Source organism: Pagrus major, chromosome 8 (assembly GCF_040436345.1).
Source record: "Pagrus major chromosome 8, Pma_NU_1.0".
NCBI classification, from domain to species: Eukaryota; Metazoa; Chordata; class Actinopteri; order Spariformes; family Sparidae; genus Pagrus; species Pagrus major.
The window spans coordinates 830,983-856,411 of NC_133222.1; the positions used below are offsets into that span (position 1 = coordinate 830,983).

The window sequence follows — 25,429 nt, forward strand, 5'->3', positions numbered from 1 at the left end:
GGACCTGGGAGCTTTGTGATGCTGCGTTTAACTTTCTGTTTGAATATTACTGTGTTGCTAATTAAGTTTGAAAAAAGGGAAAGAAGTCACAGAATAAATAGTCACAGAAGACATTCGGTGTTGGATTATCATTCGACTCATCGGATTTAATTCAGAGACAGGACTGGATTTACAAAACTTCTGAAAGCGATCCGATCGCACCGGAGCTCTCGTTACATTAGACACCACGTCATTTTACACTCGCCTGATCGGACAACTGAACAGAGTTTATTTTCTCCAGGCGAGTGTTAATGTTGAGCCCTGAGTAGCAGCAGCATCTTGACATCAGTCTGAAATCTGGTGAGGATCTGAACCCAATACAGATATTAAATATAAACCCTGTTGGTGACGTGCCTCTCTGTTCCTGGAGTCAGGAGAACAGAAACCATCTCTATCCACACAGCCGGCTCTGACCGATGACAGAAACACTTTCTGCTACGGCTGCTCCGTTAATCCAAATGTATTGTAAATCACAACATGGCCGAGTGTAATATCTAAATCACAGAAGCTGCAATTTTTTGTTGTTATAACGAGGTTCTGTAGAGCTGCAGGGACGTCCTGGACTACGAAACTTGTTCTCCAGATGGAAGAAAACCTGTTTGTTTGGTTCAGACTCTGAACAAGTGTCACCTTGATTTTAGTCGCTTTTTCAGTGAAAATGAAAATTGTGATGCAAAAATGATCATTGGTACTATTCTGCAGCGTTACATCTGCTTATCGAGTGTGTTGTTGAAAGAATGATCTGAACTCGTCCTCCGTGCTGTCCAGGCTGTCTCCAGCTGCTTACTACGCCCAGAGGATGATCCAGTATCTGTCGAGGCGGGACAGCATTCGACAGCGCTCGCTTCGCTACCAGCAGAACCGCCTCCGGGCCATGTCGTCTTCGTCCGACAGCCCCGCCAGCAACCCGTCCAACTCCATGGACAACAGCGATGTGGACTTTGAGGAGCTGGAGTAAGTTCCATGTTGTATCCCGTTAAGCTTGTGAAAACAGATTGAGACGGCTGAGTGTGGACGTTGTCTGAGGAAGGAGGACAAAGAAAAACTCTCCTGTCAGAAGGAGCTGTAGGGAGGTAAAGCATTGTGGCACGCAGGTGGTTGATTGGTGCCCAGACGACTCTAAACTGAGGACAGACTGTCCTGTTGTCTCTTCTCTTAATGCTGTTGTAATATTTCATTCATCTGCAGGCTGAGATAACAAAACACAGAAGAGTTCAGCAAAGAAAAAATCTAATCTGATCGTCTTTATGTCTGTGATCTTTTTCACTCGGGCAGCCAGAAAATGTCTTAACTCACCATTTCTCCATGTCTCCACTACTCATATAATAAATATAATAATAATAATAAAGTTTATTTGTAAAGCACTTTTGAAAACATGGTTACAAAGTGCTTTAAATGGGTGAAAAATAAAACACACAACAAATATGAAAACAAGAAAACATGAAATGGTACAAACAAGGTTAAATAACAGTAAAGATAAAGACGAGTGTGTTGCTGCCTCTCAGGGTGAAGACTGAAGCGTTCCTATCAACAAGTCACCAGACAGCTGGTTCAAACTAACGTCCAGCTTCTGACGGCCAGATAACTGATCGTAGTTCAGTCATCGTGCGGAGGCACCGGGACGTCTGTATCGGCCCTGATATCAATCTGAAGAATCATCTCGACACACATCAAGTTATTAGTTCTTACTTTGTATGAATTACCTGAAGGATGTCATCAGTTTCTTAACACTTGATTTGTCTGACTGCTGAAGCTTCGTCCAGCGACCTGCAGCTCCTTCAGCAGAACTGTTATTGGAGGCGAACAGCATCACTCTTAAGATTTTCTGAGAAATGAAATTTCATTTTTTTTTCTGGTTTTCTCACATTTTCAGCACCACCAGGAGGAGATTATGACCCGGCTCGTAGTTTTGTTCTCCTGTGTAACCGTCCCATTTTCTTCCTTGCAGTGATAATGGAGACAGAGCGAGGCACAGGACGCCACGTAACGCCAGGATGTCTGCACCCTCGCTTGGTCGCTTCGTCCCACGGTGAGTCAGCTCTTGAAATCTTTCCTGCTTCGTGTACGCAGAACAGGAACACTATCAATAATGATTCATGGAGCTCAGAAGGTGAAAAAATACCTGAACTTGTACTCCAACGCCCTGGATGAGCTTTAAATTCTGCACAACTAACAACAGAAACTAGGAACCAGAATCTTTCATGTTTTCAGTCCAGGTTTGGTTTGATGTCTTCTCTCTTCGTGTTGTCCTGCAGGCGTTTCCTCCTCCCTGAGTACCTGCCCTATGCTGGGATCTTCCATGAACGTGGGCAGCCCGGCCTGGCCACACACTCCTCTGTCAACAGAGTACTCGCTGGTAAACACACACACACTTTGCACTGCTACCAAAAATACCAGCCAGGTTTGAAAATCACCAAAAGCTACAAGCCAGAAGCTGATAAGGTTTGCTGTTGTTGAGCTTCACCACTTCAGCAGGAGGTATTCAGCTGTGAAGTGAAACGGACTCATAGGACAGTACAGTGTGTCACATCACTTCTGTGATGATTATTGACCGTGTTGATCTTCTCAGGTGCATCGATCGGGGACGGTCAGTCTGCAGTCGCCAGCAACATCGCTAACACCACCTACCGACTGCAGTGGTGGGACTTCACCAAATTTGACCTGCCTGAGATCAGCAACGGTACGACAACTCAACGTCACTTCCACTTGGTCCTGTCGTCAGGAGGTGTCTTACATCTGACTGTTAATGATGCAGCTTTACAGGCATTTGGTTAAAACTGGCTGTTAGCCTGTCACTGAACTGAGGGCCGCTAACAATGGAAGGTTTTCTTGGCACATTTTCTAAATGCAGTTTTTTTCTTAATTGAGAGTAACTGAGTTCACTTTAGTTTAACTAACATTTCATATGCTCAGTGGGTCTCCCAACCTCAGCTGCTAATCCTTTAAACAGAGGGTCCATTGGTTTTTGTGTTTTTGAGGTTTTTATCTCATTCTGTAGCGTTCCTCATGTATTCACGTCTCAAAATACTCATTTTGGTCAAAGTCGGTTTATTTTAGAGTTGAAATGATATTTTTCCAAAGCCTCAGAAGCTTTTCCCCATGTGATGTTGACGTTACTACAAATACACCCCAAGTTTATTTGTATAGCACAATTCAGACACAAGGCAACTCAAAGTGCTTTTACAAGAGCATAAAATGACATTGGAATACATTAAAAACAAGTAGGAAGACATCTAAAGTTAAATATGACATGTTCCTCATCTCTCCGTCCCCTGGTTTTCTGTAATATCGCTACTTGATGAACATGCCCCAAAACAAACACTCACAGTGCTTCATTTTAAATGTGTCCGTCTGTCTCCTGTCCAGCTTCAGTCAACGTTCTGGTGCCAAACTGTAAGATCTACAACGACGCGAGTTGCGACATCTCTGCAGACGGTCAGCTGCTGGCGGTCTTCATTCCCAGCAGCCAGCGGGGTTTTCCAGACGAGGGCATCCTGGCCATCTACTCTCTAGCTCCCCACAACCTGGGAGAGATGCTCTACACCAAGAGATTCGGTACAGTGTCCCTCTAACGTTCAGCCCGTAAATGTGACAGGCGACTGCAGTGATTCAGTAGTTATTAGTCTTCCATTAAGTTGATCCTGAATTATATGAAAATGTGAATTTTATGATCCTAATTGTGCAGAAATTTCTTGATCTAAAAGAAAAATGCAGAGTCGAGCTCACATTTTCTTTTCTCGTGTCGTGCACCGGTCACATTATTGTTCTTGTTATTTTTCCTTCAACAGGTCCCAATGCCATCTCTGTCAGCTTGTCTCCGATGGGCTGCTACGTGATGGTCGGCCTGGCCTCTCGCAGGATCCTGCTGCATCCCACCACAGACCACATGGTGGCACAAGTCTTCCGTCTGCAGCAGCCTCATGGAGGGGAGACGTCCATCAGGGTGAGAGAGAACAACCAGCACTGCTACAGTCACTGACACAGCGTCACATACAGCTCCGACAGTAACACTACATCTACTGACAACACTTACAGGAGAGTTTCTGACAGTGAGACTAATGAAACTGTAACAATACTGTAAAACTGTGTTTTCTTAAAGCTCTGGTCTACGATTTGAAAGATTGATCATTATTATTAACATTATTTAGATGGTGGTTATGGCCCAATAGTACGACCTACACAATGTGAAGAGTAAAAGGAACCAAATAAATCCATTCTCTCTAGCGCCTGCAAAACTGAAAAGAAATTGACCAATAGCAGCCATCCGGTCCGCATGGCTGCTATTGGTCAATTTTTCCATCCATTCCCCTCGCTCACTCTCCTGCTCCTGGTCACGCCTCGTCCCGACCCACTCTTGCATTTGAAACTACAAGCGGGCAGAAGGTTTGTTTGGCCCGGAGCAGGTAATCTTTCGTCTTTATTGTGGATGTTGTGACACAGATAACTTTCATGCCGATGCTGGCTTATGACTGTGAAATCTGCCGTTAGTTTTTTCTGTGTTATTAGACGGTGTCGAGACAATTTCTGTCTCTGCAGTATTGTCAAAACTTGTTTACTTGTTCAACGGAAACGTTAGCCTCTATGTTAGCATTGTAAGCTAAAATTGCTATCATGTTTACACCAAATCAGCCTATTTATTTGCTCGTGGCAGCTAAATGAAGCAGCGAGTAATGCAAGTAAGATGTTTCATTCATCCTGTCCGGATTTATTTCTCCATAACAACCTCTCGCCCGGTCACTACTCAACTGTTTTGCTAACCCTCCTCCCGGTCTTGTCCATTTGTTTTCAACGAAGCCTTTGCTAAGTCAATATGATGGATTATCATATACGCGTTACGATGTGTGTATTTGTGTGTCTTATCTGTCATAAACGAGAGATTACGGTTTACGGGCACGTTTGTGTCGTGGTCCGGTGCTGCTCAGACAACAGCTGGGACACAGCTGGTCCGAGGCTCATGCAGGTTTATTTTTCAAATCTTTCTCAGATCGTAGACCAGAGCTTTAAGTCTGTATTGTATTATTTTCAACGAACCATTAACCATAAATTATACTGTAGTATCAATCACTCACTTTATTAAAGCCAAGAGTTGATATACAAACACATGAACACATCCTATGAATACACAAACACTGAACAGTAATCTGTAATAAAGTTAAACCGGCACAGACAGAGAAATCAAACATCGGGTTTTATCTGGAGGAGACAGAAATCTGCATGGAGAGAAGCCACAACGTCAAATCTGATTTGTATCCATGAATCATTTTCCTTCCATCACGTTCCAGCCTCTAAAATGGGAGGATTCACTGGTTGTCTTGTTTGATTGTTAAGTGAACAGTCGACTTCTGGAGTTGGATTTTTCACTGTTTCCTGACATTTTTTAAGACGAAGCACTTAAAGTGATAGTTGGAGTCTTTTGATGTACGGTTGTCTGAGGTACGTATGTCTAGTCGGTGTGTTACCTGCAGTAGATGACCGTCCGCTCTCCCTGTGTGGACGAGCAGCAGGCAGCAGAGCTGAACTGCTGAACAGCAGCGACAGCAAGACGTGTTTGAGACACCTAAAAGAAGGAACACCTAAAAATATGTGTTCCAGCGTACGCTATAATTTGAACATTTTTGGCGCTTCACCTTGACGTCAGACAGCCATTTCCTTTGGCACTACATTCTGTCAACCGTACAACCTCCGTATTCCTACGCCAAGCAGCGCTGTGCCTCAGGACACACACAGGTTTGTGCAACTATCCTTGTTAGGACTTTACATCAACTTCCATTCATTGTGGACAGCCTCACTCAGACCCTGACTCACCTCAACACAACCTCAACACAACCTCAGACATCACATAATGCAAATAAGAACTGGTCTGCAGTCATATAACACACACATAAACACACACACATAAACACACACACAGAGACACACACACAGACACACACAGACACACAGACACACACGGAAGGTTCGAGTGGGACTGTCTTTTTCAAACACTTAGCAGGTTTGGTTTTGGCCCTAACTTCATGCACCTTATCGAGCTCATTTACACTGACCCAACTGCCTCAGTTTACACCAACAGTATCTTAATCGAATCTTAATGCCATCTGTCTGTGGTTAAAAGATTGGAATGATAGGATCCCTGCATGGCTCCAGATTGAAAAGGTTGCAAGCAGCCCACACTCACTCCCTGCCTTACTTTGTGCACCCCTACCATCGCTAGTTAATAATATTAAGGATAATATAATTGTAACTCAATCACTATGCATCGTAAATCAGTTCAAAAGATGTCTGGGTATTCAGAGTATTTCTATTCACTCACCAATAATGCATAATCATCTTTTTCAACCATCTTTTTTGGACAATGGCTTCAAAATTTGGTATGACGAGGGCATTCATAGTATTGAGGACCTGTATGTTAATGATACTTTTGCTAGCTTTGAACAACTATCCAGAAAATTCGGTCTGACCAATAATCATTTTTTGCGATACTCGTAAAAAGTTTGCTAATTTTCCTGCACTTCCCTCTGCTTCCTGTTTGGATTCCCTATTAAGGGTCAATATGCTGAATAAGAGTAGAATATCATTTATTTATTCCCATATCATGGATGGCTGCAACCTCTCTATTTCACATATTCGGGAACAGTGAGAAAATGACTTGGGGGCCCAGCTGTCCCATGAGGAATGGGATATGGCTCTTACTAGAGTCCCCTCTTCTTCCATATGTTCCAGACATGCTTTAATACAGTTTAAAGTGTTACACAGGTTACACTTCTCAAAAGCTAAATTAGCAAGAATATTTCCGAACGTAGAGCCATTATGCGACAGATGTAAACAGACCCCGGGTACCTCCTATCATATGTTCTGGTCTTGTCCGAAACTGGTTCCTTTCTGGTCATCCTTTTTTGAAGTGGTCTCTAATGCTTATGCTTATAACATCTCACCTTCTCCCTTGGTTGCTGTTTTTGGTTGGTTTTCTGATCCAACGGGATCTGTTCCCCCTGTTCATTTACAGAGGGTCATTGCCTTTTCCTCCTTATTAGCTAGACGCTTGATTGTATTTAAATGGAAGGCTGTTACTCCTCCATCACACCACCACTGGATTAGGGACGTTATGCAGAACGTTCAGCTGGAAAAGATCAGATGTACCCTCAACGGATTCTACAAAACCTGCGACCCTCTAATAACTTATGTGAACAGTTTACCTGGTCTGGAACTGGAACTCTGAGCGTTCACACCCTTCCCTGGACAGTCCTGTGATGAGGCGTGTCAGGTGCACTTGTTTTTTTTGTCCGTTGTCTGTGACAAGTTTGTCAGGTTGATTTTGGGTTTGGTTTGTCTTTGCTTTTTGCTCGGATTGTTTTTCTATGATTATTTGTAAAACAGAGAATACAATTGTTCTATATGATGATTGGAAAATTACAAATACAGTGTTTAAAAAAAAAGAAACACAGACACACACAGAAACACACACAGACAAACACACAGACACACACAGAAACACACACGCACACACACAGACACACACACAGAAACACACACAGACACACACACAGACACACACAGACAACACACAGACACACACACAGAAACACACAGACACACACAGACACACACACAGACACACACAAGTGAAAGTGGGTAATGGTGCAGAAAGTGATCGGCTCATTAATTGATTGTGGCTCTGAATATATTTTGTGATGGAAACATGGTGATTACAGACGTCGTGTTTGAAATGAATAAACTACGTCTGCCTGATGAAAGTGGTTCATTGATATTTTTTTAAATCACAGTATTTCTTCTCCTGTTTAGAAAAATCCAAACAGAACCGAACCTTTTGGTTCTGCAGCAGTCAGTGACAGTGAGTCAGTGACAGTCAGCGAGTCTGTGACTGTGAGTGTGTGAACACAGCTGCGGTGTGTGTCGGTGTGTGTGTTGACTCTGCCGGTGTGTTTCAGATGGTGTTCAACGTGGTTTACCCCATGGCTCCAGACCAGAGGCGCCACGTCAGCATCAACTCTGCTCGCTGGCTGCCGGATCCGGGGATGGGTCTGGCTTATGGAACCAACAAGGGAGACCTGGTCATCTGCCGGCCTGTGTGAGTCTCTAACTTCATTCATCGGAGATATTGTACATTATGGTGTCATTGTTATTTGCAGACGCAGACTTGTTGGAGCTGTTAGCTGTCACTCTGACGGTCGAGGTCTGTGACTGTAACCACTCCCACAGCACGACTATCCCGGCCAGAATCATTTAGATTCATGATATTATTCTGATCATCATCAAAATACTCTCACAACTATTAAAATACTGGAATCACTTTAACTTAAACAACGTTTTACTGCATCACAGAAAAACAAACCATCTTAAACGAGGTTATTATGAATCATAAGGTCCTCTTTAATAAGGGATAATTAAATGGATTCCACACATTCGATTTTAACTTTATTCTGTGGGGATACAAGCTGAGCCTTCAGCCATCGTGACCAGGTCAGGATTTTGGGATGAAAGTAAAGATGCTGGCTCCTCTCCTCCTCTGGCAATTAAATATAAATCAGGAAATCGATATAGAACTTTACTTTATCGAGCGTTATCGCTGTAACTCAAGTCTCCAGAAGCCCCGTGATCCTAAACTGACCTGAAAAGACGTTATTTACATCATTTATAAAGCTGAAGCTAAAAAGTGTTAGCATGCACGAGCATGTTGACGGTGTAAATCTGGTCTCCTCAGATCAGGTTGATCTCTGTGATCGCAGCAGACGAGCTGTGTGGAGACATCTGATGTTTAAATCATCTCCAGCTGCTTCAGCTGCTCAGCAGAATGCTGCAACTCTGTTTTACTGTGAAGCTCCAGAAATGTTCTGTGGACTACGAGACTTCACCTGACTTTATATCATCAGGAGGAGATGATGGCTGAGCCTGACTTTATATCATCAGGAGGAGATGATGGCTGAGCCTGACTTTATATCATCAGGAGGAGATGATGACTGAGCCTGACTTTATATCATCAGGAGGAGATGATGGCTGAGCCTGACTTTATATCATCAGGAGGAGATGATGACTGAGCCTGACTTTATATCATCAGGAGGAGATGATGACTGAGCCTGACTTTATATCATCAGGAGGAGATGATGGCTGAGCCTGACTTTATATCATCAGGAGGAGATGATGGCTGAGCCTGACTTTATATCATCAGGAGGAGATGATGACTGAGCCTGACTTTATATCATCAGGAGGAGATGATGGCTGAGCCTGACTTTATATCATCAGGAGGAGATGATGACTGAGCCTGACTTTATATCATCAGGAGGAGGTGATGGCTGAGCCTGACTTTATATCATCAGGAGGAGATGATGGCTGAGCCTGACTTTATATCATCAGGAGGAGATGATGGCTGAGCCTGACTTTATATCATCAGGAGGAGATGATGGCTGAGCCTGACTTTATATCATCAGGAGGAGATGATGACTGAGTGAACTGTTCCTTCAAGCTAATATTGGCAGGCCACTTAGTAGCCTGAGTAATTATCATCCAGTGACGTTGTTTTAAATACCTGAGCTGCATCTTGCATGTATTTTGTGGATGATACTGAATCATAAAAATAACTCGTCACAACATGATTTAATGAGCTCGGTGTGTTCAGCCTCTGCAGCTCCTCACAGGTGTAAAAACTCACCTGCAGATCTTTTTCAACCTTCATGATTAACAGGCTTTTATTCTGCATCTGAAGTCGAACCAAAAGTGCATCACTGAGGATTTTTGTCCAGTTCGGAGTGATTCACTTCCTTCGACACCAACTCAAAGAAAAAGTGCTGCACTTGAACTAGACTGAATACAGATGTTGGTCCTGGTGGTTTGTTGGGTTTTCCTCTGAGCTGCAGGGAGCTTCCCTCCCACCTTCTCCACAACGACAAGCGATCTGATGCGATTATCCTAATGGTCGGGCTGAACAGGAAGACCATTAATTGGAGAAGGTCAATTATAGCTTTAATGAGGTCGTGGTCTGTGTGATTCCACGAAGGAAGCCCTCCTCTGCTTTAAGACTTCCTGCATGGAAGTGAATTAATGTGTGTGTGTGTGTGTGTGTGTGTGTGTGTGTGTGTGTAGGTTCTATCGAAGTGACGGTGAGAGCCCTGCAGAGTCAAGCAGTGAACCTTTGTTCTCCGTCAACAACAGTGGAACCAGCCGGACCCGAGGCTCTGACAGACCGGGGTGAGAAGCTGTCCTGATGTCACAAAATCAGCTTTTTTTGTCCCCCATTTTTGTTTTAATGACGGCATGGACTCCACAAGTTAGTGTAAAACCTGCTATGATTTACGATGAGAACCTGCAGGTTATTGAGAAACTCTCTCGATTTGCAAGATGACCAATTAAATATTGATTTCAAGTATGATAGAATAAACTGGATCATCTGATCACAACATGTGAGCCTGGATTAACTGATCCACATCTGAAGGTGTAAACTTTCTAAATCTGATCTTCCTTTTGTTGTTGTTGTTTTAGGCCAAACCGCTCTGGCTGGAGACTGGACAGAGACATGGGTTTGATGAACGCCATTGGTCTTCAGCCCCGACATCCCGCACCTTCAGTGACATCACAAGGAACCCAGACACCAATCATCCAGCTGCAGAACGCCGAGACACAGACAGAGCGGGACCTATCAGAGCCCAGCGTCTCCCAGCCAGCACCCAGTACTGAAACTCTAGTCTAATAGTCTTCTAGTTTTCACTGCTGAGTCTAACAAGCCGACAACATGAACTCACTGAATGTGAAGACAGAAATATTTTGACTCATATTTTCGTTACAACAGAAAAATAAACCGTCTGAAGTCGAGTTTCTGTCTCTGACTGAACTCAGACGAGCTTCATGTCCTCGTTAACGCATCGTCAAACACACTTCATTCAGACTGGACACAAACTGGACCACAGTCACCAGAACACTGTTGGTTTGTCTCCACAGTCACCTCTGGTTCGGTCCAAATAAATCCTCAGTTCACAGTAACGTGAAAATATTCTGTCTCTCTCTCTGTCCTCTCCTGTCTCTCTCTCTGTCCTCTCCTGTCTCTCTCTCTGTCCTCTCCTGTCTCTCTGTCTGTCTCTCTCTCTGTCCTCTCCTGTCCTCTCCTGTCTCTCTCTCTGTCCTCTCCTGTCTCTCTCTGTCTCTCTCTCTGTCCTCTCCTGTCTCTCTCTCTGTCCTCTCCTGTCTCTCTCTCTGTCCTCTCTCTGTCCTCTCCTGTCTCTCTCTCTGTCCTCTCCTGTCCTCACCCGTCTCTCTCTCTGTCCTCCTGTCTCTCTCTCTGTCCCCTCCTGTCTCTCTCTCTGTCCTCTCTCTGTCTCTCTCCTGTCCTCTCCTGTCTCTCTCTCTGTCCTCTCCTGTCTCTCTCTGTCTCTCTCTCTGTCTCTTCCTGTCTCTCTCTCTGTCCCCTCCTGTCTCTCTCTCTGTCCTCTCCTGTCCTCTCCTGTCTCTCTCTCTGTCTCTCTCCTGTCCTCTCTCTGTCCTCTCCTGTCCTCTCTTTGTCTCTCTCTCTGTCCTCTCTCTGTCTTTCTCTCTGTCCCCTCCTGTCTCTCTCTCTGTCTCTCTCTCTCTGTCCCCTCCTGTCCTCTCTCTGTCTCTCTCTCTGTCTCTCTCTCCTGTCTCTCTCTCTGTCCTCTCCTGTCCTCTCTCTGTCTCTCTCTCTGTCCTCTCCTGTCCTCTCTTTGTCTCTCTCTCTGTCCTCTCCTGTCTCTCTCTCTGTCCTCTCTCTGTCTCTCTCTCTGTCCTCTCCTGTCCTCTCCTGTCTCTCTCTCTGTCTCTCTCTCTGTCCTCTCCTGTCCTCGCCTGCCATGTCTTCTTGTCCCTGGAGTCGTAGTCCTGGTCAGAGCTGCTGTAAATCACCTCTGTACTGTGTCCTCTGTCTTCACACTGACCTCCGTCTCTCTCAGAGGCGGAGTTCAGTCCCAGTGTGCTGCTGAGCCTCGTGACCGCGGTGCCATCAGAGGTCCAGGTCCAGGCAGCTAACAGGACCACTTAGCTCCACGGCTAACTGAGCTGCTTTCTAACAGCAGCTAGTAGCTTCAGTAAAGAGTGCAGTGAGCAGCAGTTAGTGGTTATGCTGCCCCCTGTAGTTCTGGAGCCTTTGAATTCTGTGCATTTTGTACAAATTGCACCTTTGTTGTCGTCACATTATATATAAGCTGGATTTTTATGATATTTTGTGTTCGAGCTTTGTCGATGAAAAGATTTGCAGCTTGTCATTGTTCTCTATGATGGTTGAATATATTTGAGTTTGGACAAAACAAAAACTATTTGACTTGTTCTGGATAGAATGAAACGCTCTTCAGGACTTGAGTTTGTTTGAAAGGGTCGTTGCAGTTTTGTTCAGTGTGATTTTCACGTCTCTCCTCAGATGTCCCTCCTGAGACTCCGTCCACAAGTGGAGCAGCTGCGGGGCAGCCGGAGGCGTCTCAGACCAGCAGAGCTCAGGACGGCAGCCAGGGTGAAGCTTCAGCAGAGGCCAACACATCCACAGCCAGTGCTGGTACTGCTCCACCTTTATTAAGTCTATTTGTTCTGGTGGAGGTTCACGTGTGTCAAGTTTATTTTTCTGTTAAGCTGCAGCTGATTGAGCCACTAATGGGCCTGTAGACCGGGACCAGATTATATTTATTTACTTTGTATTGATTCAATATTTAATTCATTTGTTTTTAAATAAATGTATAGAAATGCAAAGGCTGAATAAACCAGCTGTTCTCAGAGGAAAATAAGGTCCCAGAACGCTGTTTGAAGCTAGAAAGGTGGCAGGGTCCGCCACATATAAACAAAGTAAAACAGTTTAAATTGTGTTGTCCTTTAAGGTTAGTTTGTTTATTCAGTCATGAAAACAAAGAGCGTTTGATTATTTAAAATCAGCCGTTGAAGATCTTTCTTCTAAACTACAGACTGCTCCTTTAACTGATATGACATTAAAGGAGCGCTCTGTAGTTTCATTTATTCAGCCATTTATTTCTTCATGTGTTTTTGTCTCTTTCACTCCTCCAGACTCTTGAGTCCAGAGACACACTGAAGGTTAAAATGTGCTCAGTGAGTTGTGAGTAACTGTCAGATCTTGATGTGGCGTCTCGTTGCTCTCGTTGGTGCAGGTGAGTCTCCAGAGTTCGGCTCAGGTGAAGACGCTCTGGCACGAATCCGCCGGCTGATCGCTGAAGGCGGTATGACGGCGGTGGTGCAGCGGGAGCAGAGTACCACCATGGCCTCCATGGGCGGATTTGGAAACAACATCATCGTCAGTCATCGCATCCACCGCGGCTCCCAGACGGGCGCCGGGGCCTCCAGGCCCGCAGCCGACCCCGCCGCGACGGCCCCCTCCACCTCAGGTCCGCTCCTCATCACCCAGCCCCAACCCTACGGCCCCCCCCAGGCTTCGTCTGAACAGCTGGCTCCCATGTGGGGCCCCCAGGTGCTGTCGGGCCCCCAGCCCCCCGGTCTGTCTCTGGCTGTGGACATGGACGATGTGTTTGACGGGGGCCGAACAGACGACGACTCCCTGCCGGGTCCCTCCTCTTCCTCCCTGCTGTTGTCTTCCCCCTCTTCCTCCTCGTCCTCCTCAACCTCCCACAGCCCCCTCCCCGGCGGCGGCGGAGGGGTCGCCCCCCCCAACGGTTACCCCGGCGACCCGTACAGCAGGTAGTCCTCCCATTGGCCGAGAGAAGCAGAGCGTTGGCCGATGGGTCCAGCGGAGGGCGCTCCTCAAAGCCTTATCTCACAAAGAATTGGGTGCTGCTTTGACTCTGCACAGGGTCTCCCGCCTGGACAAGAAGGGACACAAGAAGCCCACCTCACCCCTCCTCACCCGTGAACGGCGTGCACTTCCTCCGCACTTACACAAACTGGACTGAAGCTGAACCGCGATCATTCCTCGCCAGAAAGGGCTTCTACTTGAACGGAGTCAGTTGGCGCTGCGCTCCTCTCCACCCGTCTCTCTTTCAGTGTCCGCCTAATGGAAGACAAGGTTCCTGTTTATCAAAGTGCCATGTCTGAGGGGGGGGAGGTTTCACTGTCGCACACACACATTTGCTCCAACGTGCTGCATTCGGTGCCATGTGATGTTGAAACTTGATGTGGAATCGTGTGTGATTGAAGTGTTTAAAAAGTGAATTCAGCACTACTTTATTTTGAAGCCTGTTTTTGTACCGCGTGTAATTATGATGTTTGAAAAGGAGACGTGGAGTCAGAAGCTGGACTCCTGCAGGTGATGGAGGATGTTACTGCACCCACCCCACCTCCACCCCCACCCCCACCAGGAGAATCAATCATGACTGAACGGACTCTGAGACTGAACTGAATCTACTGCAGGTCTGTCAGTAATGCTGCAGTTCATCAAACAAACATGATTCTTTTATTTTTTAAAGGCTGCAGAAGAGAGGAACAACTTCCTGTTTGTTTTTTTTATGGGGGGGGGGGGGTCATCAAGCCCTCCTCCAACCCCCCCCACCCCTCTAAAAACCCACCTGACCCGGTTGCACTATTGTGTGTTTGGTGCTAAGAGGTGTGTGTGTTCGTGTGTGGGTGTTCGTGTGTGGATGTGTGTGTGTGTGTGTGTGTGTGTGTGTGTGTGTGTGTGGATGTGTGTGTGTGTGTGTGTGTGTGTGTGGGTGTTTGTGTGTGTGTGGGTGTTTGTGTGTGTGTGTGTGTGTGTGTGTGTGTGTGTGTGTGTGGCTCTTTTCCACTGCAGGACCTGACACCTGACCCAGAGGGTCTGGGTTCTCGTGGGGCTTTACATGTTCTGACACATTCTGGCTCAGCTCGACTCGGTATGACTCGTGACATCAGCCCAGGGATTTGAGTTTCCATGACAACAGAGCTACCTGCCTGAAGGTGTGTCTTTACCTGATGACGCGCTGGTGTTGAGCGGCTGTAAACACTCCTCTTCCTGCTGTGTTACTGAAGAATCGCCGCTAACAAAGCGCCGTTGTGACAAACACGTTTCATTTCCTGCATGTTCTTCACAATAAAAGTCTCCTTTATTTAGTTATTTAAAAGCTTTTATTATGAAGCAGCAAAATCAGGAAATGTTGGGTTTTCAGTGACTGAACATCTGAAACAGTAAAACAGAGCAGATGTCTGAGAGAACGAACTAAAGAGATTCAGACTGACAGCTGAACACAGAGACTTTTTCCTGCACAGACGTTAACTGACCCCCAGCGAGAGGTCAGTGGAGCAAAAAGAGACGAGTCCGAGTCCTTCAGGACGGTGACTCCTGGTCCTGGACTCTCTAACGTAGCCGTGATCAGTGTTACGTATATTGACTCGGTTTCCATTTCAGCACTACTGAATCACAGCTCATGTTTGTTTGACTCTGACGGAGCCGATGAATAGAAACAGAGCTCTGCTGCTGCTGTGTGTCGGTGTAACACCTCGTTATGTCTTTATCTTTATTATTACACTAACAGTAGAAAGAGTCACTAATGACACTCAGAGTCCTGTTAGGCAGGAGGACGGAAACTGACCAAATCAAAAATAAATATATCAATTATTAAATGATATCCTACTAAATGCAGCAAAAACTTTACTAAAAATTAATGTGGGCATGAAAATATTTAAGAAATGTGACATAAATTGATTTCTTTGTTATAATTTGCTTCTGTATTCATGACTCTATTTATTTGAATTTGTTTTACCATTTTATTTTCTGCATTTATTTATGTATTTATGTGCAAAATGCAAAGGGAAAAGATAGAGATAAATACAGAAGTGAAATATGATAAATGAATAAATAAAATGGGAAATTAAATAAATGATTGTTACAAAGATAAATATATACAGAAGTAAAACAAATTGAAGTTTTGTCACATTTTAAAAAAATAATAAACATTTTCTTTTTTGATGCATTTAATAGCATATAATTTATTTTTTCAACCATGGATTTATTTTTGTGTTTGGCAGTGTCAGTCCTCCATATTAATCCTGTGTGTTAGCGTGATCTCCTCTTCAGGATTATCAGAAGTCCGTCTGCAGCCGCTCCAGATGTTTCCCGGTCCGGCTGTGATAAAACACTGGACCGGCTCTGTGAGGGACGAGATGTGACTGTGTGTTCGTGTCCTCTGAGTCTCATCGTTCATTAATCGGAGAGATTTTGTTGAGCAGCTTCAAAGTGAGCGAAGCGTCAGAAGTGACGAGGAGAGGAAATACTGTACTGGAGGGGTCGCCTGGACGTCACTGGGAAACGGCTTCAACGCAGCAGCTGAAATCACCTGAACTCGGATGTTTTATCACCGTCTCATCAGAACTTTATCGCTCCTGAACAAAAGCAGCACCGGAGACGACACTTGAAGTTACGGCTCGTTAAGTTCCTGCAGTGGAAACAGTCTGATTGGTGTGTGCAGACTGAACCCCACCCCTCCTCACCCTCCTCACTCCTCCTCACCCCTCCTCACCCTCCTCACTCCTCCTCACCCCTCCTCACCCCTCCTCACTCCTCCTCACCCTCCTCACTCCTCCTCACCCTCCTCACCCTCCTCACTTCAACCTCCTGCAGAAGAAAACTTGAATTTTTTGATCAAGTGCTACTTTTCCTTTCCAGCCTGTGTGAGACTGTACAGCCGCCAACGCTCTGCTGCTTCTACTTTGTTTTTTTATTGTTATTCCACATGTGCTTCGACACACACACACACACACACACACACACACACACACACATAGAGAGAGAGCTGTGTAAAGGTTGATGTACTGATAATGTTTAAGTTGTGTACAGTGGTGGGGGTGGGTGGGGTGGAAACGGACCTATGAAGATGGAGGCTGGTGATGGAGCTGTGCAGAGACACTGTGTGACTGGAGCTGTTTACTTTGTATTTTGTACTGAACCTTTATTGTGTGCAGGTTAGTCCAGGTGAGATCAGGGATCTCGTTTCCAGTGGCTGCATGTAAGAGAGAGAACACAGCAGGTGACAAACTGATCTGAATGCTCCTCCTGGCTTTACTTGATCAATGAACATTTTAAACAACTGGTTTGGGTGACGTCGTGTCTGTTCTGTGTGTGTGTTTGTTGGGGGGATTTCTGCCCCTCCTCTCCTGTGAATGATGAACTGAGCACCGTATTCAACAATGCAACTGGTCAATAACAAAGGTACAAGTGTCACCTGATCCCTCTGCTACATCCGACTGTGGAGTTTGTACAGCTCGATTCTTGCTTTGACTTTTAGACGTGATGTAATTAAAGAGCTTTGAGAGTTTTTCTGTGATCGGATGAAGTTGTTGAAGATTCTTCAGTGAAGCTGATCAGTTGTTTCTGTTTGGATGATGATGATGTGTTCGAACTGAAAGTGAAAAAGTTTCTGACCGTTTTGCTTTGAAGCTGGTAAAATATTCAGATGTGTTGAGCTCCAGATCTTCACCAGATCTTTAATCTCCTGTTTATCGGAGCTTCTCTTAGCTGACAGTGATGTACAAACACACTCAGGTAGACGTTTAGATCGATAGCTAATAAATAATTTATCAGGCAAAACTGAGTTTTAGTTCTTTGGCTGTTCAGTCTTTGAGTTCAAACTCTGATTTAAAAAATAGATTTAATAAGAAATGAAAGGATTCAGGTACGACTGGAATGGCACTCAGCAGAGCGCATACCTCCGCCAAGCTTATGACAAATTGTTGTCACTCTCATGGTGCGTTCAGACCAAACGGAGAGAATATTCACCTCGCTGCACCCGGCGTGTCCAGGTCTCAGTCCGTCCATCTGTCTCCACTGAGTGGCAGCTTCCTGATAGGTGTGTTAAAATCAATAAATAGTAACTGTGAGCGGCAGGTAGACGTAGACTGAGTGAATCTGTCTCATCATGTCAGTATGAACCCAGAACAAAGATTTCTCTGTGATCTGACTTAATAAATGGATCAGAAGACGATGAAATAACATCATAAAGCTGCGTCAGGTCTGTCGGCCAGACGACAAGCAGACTACTTTTAAAATGCTTGTTCTCGATCAAAGCTGTGCTGTGCTGAGACATTTTTCCATGACTTACCAGGTAGTCCGACTTCCTCACTCACTTTCCTCCATGGCAGCTCTTATTTGTCCTGTCTCAGTAGAGTGGACGTGTTATCGTACAGCTCTGGTGTCTGCAAACGGCCATGATTAGTGGTTATTATCTCCTCCATTGTGACATCAGCAACGTTAACATCATGATGTCAGTGTGGATGTCAACACTGATAAGCTTCAGATACAGCATCACGCCGAGTCCTCGCTTGAGTTAAATATTTTCAACTCACGCGACGTGCAAACACTGTCCGCCGCAAACACTGTCCGCCGCAAACACGCGCATTTGTGACTATTTGCATCTTTTCATTGACCTTATGTGTCATCTAGAAGCACTAAGATGAACGTCCCAATAGACACCAGCCACCTGAATACGCCCGTTTCTTGCGTCATTATTTCCAGAGAAATAAATTAAAATGTTGAAAATCGTCCTGTCACAAAATGTTAAAGTGAGAAAAAATTCCTGGATCCGTCTCTTCATCTGGATCAGCACCAGAAGTTAATGAGGTCTATTCTGGGCCGAGACTCATCCTCCCTCTGAGTTTGGTGGAAATCTGTCCCGTAGTTTTTGTGTAATCCTGCTGACAAACCAACACGAGTGAGAACGTGACCTCATCGGTGGAGGAAGGAACAAACCAACAGTTTCTTTTCTATGATGATCTTATAGAACATGATGATGATCTTATAGAACATGATGATGATCTTATAGAACATGATGATCATATAGAACATGATGATCTTATAGAACAGGATCTTATAGAACATGATGATGATCTTATAGAACATCATGATGATCATATAGAACATGATGATGATCTTATAGAACATCATGATGATCATATAGAACATGATGATGATCTTATAGAACATGATCTTATAGAACATGATGATGATCTTATAGAACATGATGATGATCTTAGAACATGATGATCTTAGAACATGATGATCTTAGAACATGATGATCTTATAGAACATGATGATCTTATAGAACATGATCTTATAGAACATGATGATCTTATAGAACATGATGATGATCATATAGAACATGATGATGATCTTATAGAACATGATGATGATCTTATAGAACATGATGATCATATAGAACATGATGATGATCTTATAGAACATGATGATGATCTTATAGAACAGGATGATCTTATAGAACATGACGACCTTATAGAACATGATGATGATCATATAGAACATGATGATGATCTTATAGAACATGATGATGATCTTATAGAACATGATGACCTTATAGAACATGATGATGATCTTATAGAACATGATGATCTTATAGAACATGATGATCTAGAACATGATGATGATCATATAGAACATGATGATCTTATAGAACATGATGATCTTAGAACATGATGATCTTATAGAACATGATGATGATCATATAGAACATGATGATCTTATAGAACATGATGATCTTATAGAACATGATGATGATCTTAGAACATGATGATGATCTTATAGAACATGATCTTATAGAACATGATGATCTTATAGAACATGATGATGATCTTATAGAACATGATGATGATCTTATAGAACATGATGATGATCATATAGAACATGATGATGATCTTATAGAACATGATGATCTTATAGAACATGATGATGATCTTATAGAACATGATGATGATCTTATAGATCATGATGATGATCATATAGAACATGATGATGATCTTATAGAACATGATGATGATCTTATAGAACATGATGATGATCTTATAGAACATGATGATCTTATAGAAGATGATGATCTTATAGATCATGATGATGATCATATAGAACATGATGATGATCATATAGAACATGATGATCTTATAGAACATGATGACCTTATAGAACATGATGATGATCTTATAGAACATGATGATGATCATATAGAACATGATGATGATCTTATAGAACATGATGATCTTATAGAACATGATGATCATATAGAACATGATGATGATCTTATAGAACATGATGATCTTATAGAACATGATGATGATCTTATAGAACATGATCTTATAGAACATGATGATCTTATAGAAGATGATGATCTTATAGAAGATGATGATCTTATAGATCATGATGATGATCATATAGAACATGATGATGATCATATAGAACATGATGATCTTATAGAACATGATGATGATCTTATAGAACATGATGATGATCATATAGAACATGATGATGATCTTATAGAACATGATGATGATCTTATAGAACATGATGATGATCTTATAGAACATGATGATCTTATAGAACATGATGATCTTATAGAACATGATGATGATCTTATAGAACATGATGATCATATAGAACATGATGATCTTATAGAACATGATGATCTTATAGAACATGATGATGATCTTATAGAACATGATGATCTTATAGAACATGATGATCTTATAGAACATGATGATGATCTTATAGAACATGATGATGATCATATAGAACATGATGATCTTATAGAACATGATGATCATATAGAACATGATGATCTTATAGAACATGATGATCTTATAGAACATGATGATGATCTTATAGAACATGATGATGATCTTATAGAACATGATGATCATATAGAACATGATGATGATCTTATAGAACATGATGATGTTCCTGCTAGTGGTACTTTTACTGAAGTATCCGGATACTTCTTCTCCCTCCACGGTGCTGTTGGTTCCGTCTGTTTACACTCTGGATGTTTCTGTGATGTCTGCTGAATGTTGCGTTTACGGTCTATTTAAAACAGTCGGAGACGAGACGTCCAAACACTTCGGTCGTTTGTAGTCACAGTGTTCTGAACACGTTCAGCTCAGACTGAAGCTGTAACTCTTCAGTTACTGCGTTTACTCGCCTTCACAACACTCAGGAACGGGTTCTGAAAACGATCCAGAACTCTTCAACTTCTTCTGCCTCAGTAAAGGTCACTTCAGGCGGAGAGTGATGTCAGACTTCAGTGGTGGAATGTAACCAAGTACATTTACTCAATTACTGTACTTCAGTATATTTTGAGGTACTTGTCTTTTCCTGCTAATTACACTTCTACTCCACTACAGAGCTTTAGTTACAAGTTACTTTACACACGAAACGAAAGTTTACAAATTATGTTTTGTTATAAATTAAACGACAGTTTATAAAAGAACAGCTGAAATGATGAGTCAATTAACTAATAATTAAATGCACCAAAATATTAAAAATACATGTAGGCATTTATTAATGTAAAAAAAGTGACATAAATTGATATTTCTGTTTTAATTTGCTTCTGTATTTATTATTTTATTCATTTTTTATTAATTAATTTACATATGTATTAGTGAAAAGAACTAACAAAAATCAATACAGAAACAAATATGTCAATAAATCAACTTAAAAATGTATAAATTATTGAATAAACTGGAAAATTTTCATTGGAATGTACATAAATATTAAAATGTGTATTAATGTACCAATCTTTAGGTTCATTTTATTTCTGTAGTTTTCGTTTTGCATTTTGATAGAATATACATAAATACTACAATGTAAAGATAATAATTTGTTGTATTTTCTAAATTAATTCATGATTACATTTATTTGCAGTGTTAATATAGTATAAGCCCCCTGAGGCAATGTGAGGTGATTTTGGGCTTTATAAATAAAACTGATTTGATCATTTTTGGTGCATTTAATGTCACGTTTGCATTAATGAGACATTTCTTTCTTATTTAAAGCATTTTTAATTTTGGCAGCTCAGTCCTCCATAGAAATATTTCAACATGAGCTCCACCTCAACAGCTCCAACAGTAAAATGCTGCTTTCTATCAATGACTGAGTCACAATCATCTGACAGACACACGGGACATTTTACTGTGTTGACAAGTTTTCCTGATTTATACGACAAACAAGCAGCTTACTTGTAACAGAGTATTTTTACACTGTGGTATTAGAACTTTAACTGAAGTACATGAAACAGTAAAAGCTTCAGACGGGGTTCAGACTCTTATTGGCGTCAGTGTGAATGAAGCAGGACTCGGTCGTTACGTCCCATATGAACAGAGTCTGATCTGATGTGAGGAGGTTCCAGCAGCAGGTGACGTCTGATGGGGAGACGCAGGCGGAGCCTCCAGCCTGCTAATGAGAAGGAATGAGGGATTCCTCCGCCGCATATAAACTGCTGCTGCTGCCGCCTGACGGAGGAGACGCTGCCGAGGAGGTGATGTGAGCACAGACAGCAGCTCCACCACCAACTGGTCCACCTCAACTGGTCCACATCAACTGGTCCACATCAACTGGTCCAGCACCAACTGGTCCACAGCCAACTGGTCCACCACCAACTGGTCCACCTCAACTGGTCCAGCATCATCTGGTCCACTGCCAACCGGTCCACTGCCAACCGGTCCACCGCCAACCGGTCCACATCAACTGGTCCACCACCAGCAGGTAAGTTGGGCTGAACTCTGTTCAGAACCTTCTTCATATCTCTTTCACCTCAGTCTCTTCACTCAGGATCTAGTCTGTTCAGCTGATTGTCAAATTTATGACTGGGTTAAAAAAAAAATAGAATTTTCAATTATTTCCTTTTTGTTTTTAACTTGAATGATCCAAAACGCCTTTTTCCAGCTCATGTAAACACATTTGGACTGTGATCACTTGTGAGCTGAAACTTCAGTCAGGTAATTGATTCATGGATCAACAGAAATGAATAGAAATATTCTGGACTGTATATACAAATATATAATTATCCCTTAAGTACAGTTCTGAGATACCGACACTTCAGTAGTTGCACTTTTCCTCTCGATCAGTGCTGCGTAGGGAAGAAACTCAAAATATTATCCTGGCAAAAAAATGTCTTCACATATTTCTAAAGTTATAAAAAACAAAGAGAGAAAGCAGTTTATATCTGACTTTGAAAATGAATCACCAGTTTTCTTTTTGTTTTGTATATCACTTGCCTTCAGGGCTTCCATATACCATTTTTCATCTTCACACAAGAGTTTTGCTTTTGGCCTGTGGTCCATCATTAAATCACAGTTTGGTCCTCCAGGGGAAAAAGGAAGTCAGTTAATTGAGGGAGCTTGTGATTGTATGGAAGCTCAGAGAGACAAGTGAAAAATAGTTGAACTGAAAGATTATCATGCCAAAACATTTTCAGCATCTGAAGTCATACACAGAAAGCAGTTTATATCTGATCACCACAGTTTGTTTGTTCTCTCACCAGCCTCAGTAAGAGCTTCCTTGTGGTCATCATTTACAATGTTTTGCGCCCCTGCTGACGTTATTACCGTTTGTTTTACAGTGCAGAAAATTAATGTTTAATGTTTAATGTGTGTGTGTGTGTGTGTGTGTGTGTGTGTGTGTGTGTGTGTGTGTGTGTGTGTGTGTGTGTGTTTTCAGGCATCATGAGACCAGCACCTGAGCCTGACCTCAACGCCTCCTGTCAGCCTGCGGTCGGGGCAGAATGTCCCTACAGCACTGCTCAGCTGATCCTCATCGTCATGGTAACCGTCTCCCTCAGCATCATCACTGTGCTCGGCAACACGCTGGTGATCCTGTCCATCAAGGTGAACCGTCACCTGCGGACCGTCAACAACTACTTCCTGTTGAGCCTGGCGGTGGCTGACCTGGTTGTCGGCCTGCTCTCCATGAACCTGTACACGCTCTACCTGCTGTGGGGCCGCTGGCCCCTGGGGGCCGCGGTCTGTGACATGTGGCTCGTCGTGGACCACGTGGTGAGCAATGCCTCCGTCATGAACCTGCTGCTCATCAGTCTGGATCGTTACCTCTGCATGACGTGGCCGCTCAGCTATCCGGCGCGGCGAACGGGCAGGATGGCCGGCCTGATGATTGGAGCCGCCTGGCTGCTGTCCTTTGTCCTCTGGGCCCCCGCCATCCTCTGCTGGCAGACGCTTGGCGGCAGACGTGTCGTTCCCGATGGGGAGTGTTACACCCAGCTCCTCGCCAGCCCCGCCGTCACTTTGGGAACAACACTTCCTTCTTTCTACCTGCCGGCCTTCGTAATGATCGGCCTGTACAGCAGCCTGTCCGCCGCCAGCCGCAGGCGCATGAGCGCGCTCAGGTCAGAGCGAGGCGCGCTCAGGACGTCCAGTCCGTCCATTAAAGACTTCCTCCTGAAACGGCGGAGCTGGGTGACCAGTGACCCGGGCTCAGATGTGTCCCTGAACCAATCAGATTCCAGCACTCCGAAGACCAGAAGGAACCAGAAAGCTTCCAGAAGTCCTGTCGACACGTCGGAGCCGGCAGACGTCTGTCCTGCCCCCCAGCCGTGTCACCCGCGGGCCGCTGCACGCCACCCCCGGAACCAGGACTACAACAAGATCGAAAATGACTCCTCGTCCAACACCGACCTCCACAGGACGGCCTCGGCAGCTTTCTCCGCCTGTCCCGGCTTCAAGTCTCAGGAGAGACGGAGGCGGCGGGTGCTGGCGAGGGAGAGGAGGGTCACCAAGACCATCCTGGCCATCCTCCTGGCCTTCATCCTCACCTGGACGCCGTACAACATCCTGGCCGTCATCGCAGCCTTCTGTCACGTCTGCATCCCCAGCGTCCTGTGGACCACAGGATACTGGCTCTGTTACATCAACAGCGCCATCAACCCCGGCTGCTACGCTCTGTGCAACATCACCTTCAGGAAGACCTTCTGCAGCCTCCTGCGCTGCAGCAGGTAGCTGCGACGACACGAGGCTCAGCTGACGTCAACTCAGTGTGGACCAAAACATCACACTGCAGCTGCTGAGCTGGTCCAACACTGACCCAGAACCCAAAAATAAAGTGAGGATCAACTTTTGTCAACGTGGTTCTCTTCAGTTTACCACACAGCTCTCACAGGGTTTAAAGCTCTGTGATTGGACATTTAAAAATCACACCTGCTGTCACCTGCCGTTCTGAGTGATCGATCAGTGTTCAGCTCTCAGTCCGTCAGTTCACAGCTACATTAACCTGCGTCTGAGTGACCACCTGTGATGTGATGTCACTTCCTGCTCTGTATGAAACAAACCCGTCCATCAGTGAGACAAACAGACTCCATGTTTCTACTCAAAGACAGAAAGAAGTTCATGTAGAACATTTGCTGAATTTACAAGAAGGAACAAATAAGTCAGAATCAGTCAGAGACAGAGTTTCACACAGTTTATAAAGTGTCTCCAACTCAACAACTCACTAAACTGGCACATTTGTTAAGGGAGTCTGGGGACAAAGAAGTCGCCTATACTGGTTACTGTTTAGTGTATCTGTAAAATGTGACATGTTTAGATCAATAAAATGTTTCTTCTGTCATAAATTGAGTGTAAATGGTGAAATCAGTGTAAACAGTGTGTTCAAACAGCTGCTAAATGTTGGCAGGTCAGACTTTAGCACTTTAGACACAGAAGCAGACAGGCTGGTGCAGCCATG

At 43.9% G+C, this 25,429-nt stretch overlaps 2 protein-coding genes across 2 annotated transcripts in view; both read left to right on the forward strand.

Moving 5' to 3' along the window:
• Positions 1-17,234, forward strand: part of ambra1b (autophagy/beclin-1 regulator 1b) — a 29,366-nt gene extending 12,132 nt beyond the window's left edge. Inside the window, exons 9-19 of the mRNA XM_073471636.1 lie at positions 808-993; positions 1,988-2,068; positions 2,295-2,395; positions 2,609-2,719; positions 3,406-3,594; positions 3,828-3,982; positions 7,986-8,125; positions 10,135-10,239; positions 10,531-10,718; positions 12,413-12,544; positions 13,146-17,234. Of these exons, the coding sequence (XP_073327737.1) occupies positions 808-993; positions 1,988-2,068; positions 2,295-2,395; positions 2,609-2,719; positions 3,406-3,594; positions 3,828-3,982; positions 7,986-8,125; positions 10,135-10,239; positions 10,531-10,718; positions 12,413-12,544; positions 13,146-13,693 (1,936 nt within the window). The 3' untranslated portion in view covers positions 13,694-17,234. The remainder of the gene's footprint in view (positions 1-807; positions 994-1,987; positions 2,069-2,294; positions 2,396-2,608; positions 2,720-3,405; positions 3,595-3,827; positions 3,983-7,985; positions 8,126-10,134; positions 10,240-10,530; positions 10,719-12,412; positions 12,545-13,145) is intronic.
• Positions 17,235-21,590: 4,356 nt separating this feature from the next.
• chrm4b (cholinergic receptor, muscarinic 4b) lies at positions 21,591-25,375 on the forward strand. Its single transcript, XM_073471342.1, has 2 exons — positions 21,591-22,459; positions 23,414-25,375. Exon 2 carries the CDS (start codon positions 23,419-23,421, stop codon positions 24,703-24,705), a length of 1,287 nt encoding a protein of 428 aa, XP_073327443.1. The 5' UTR covers positions 21,591-22,459; positions 23,414-23,418; the 3' UTR covers positions 24,706-25,375.
• Positions 25,376-25,429: the final 54 nt, after the last annotated feature.

Bases quoted from the DNA above. Each gene is read 5' to 3' on its own strand.
- chrm4b (XM_073471342.1), top strand. From the start codon at position 23,419: ATGAGACCAGCACCTGAGCCTGACCTCAACGCCTCCTGTCAGCCTGCG.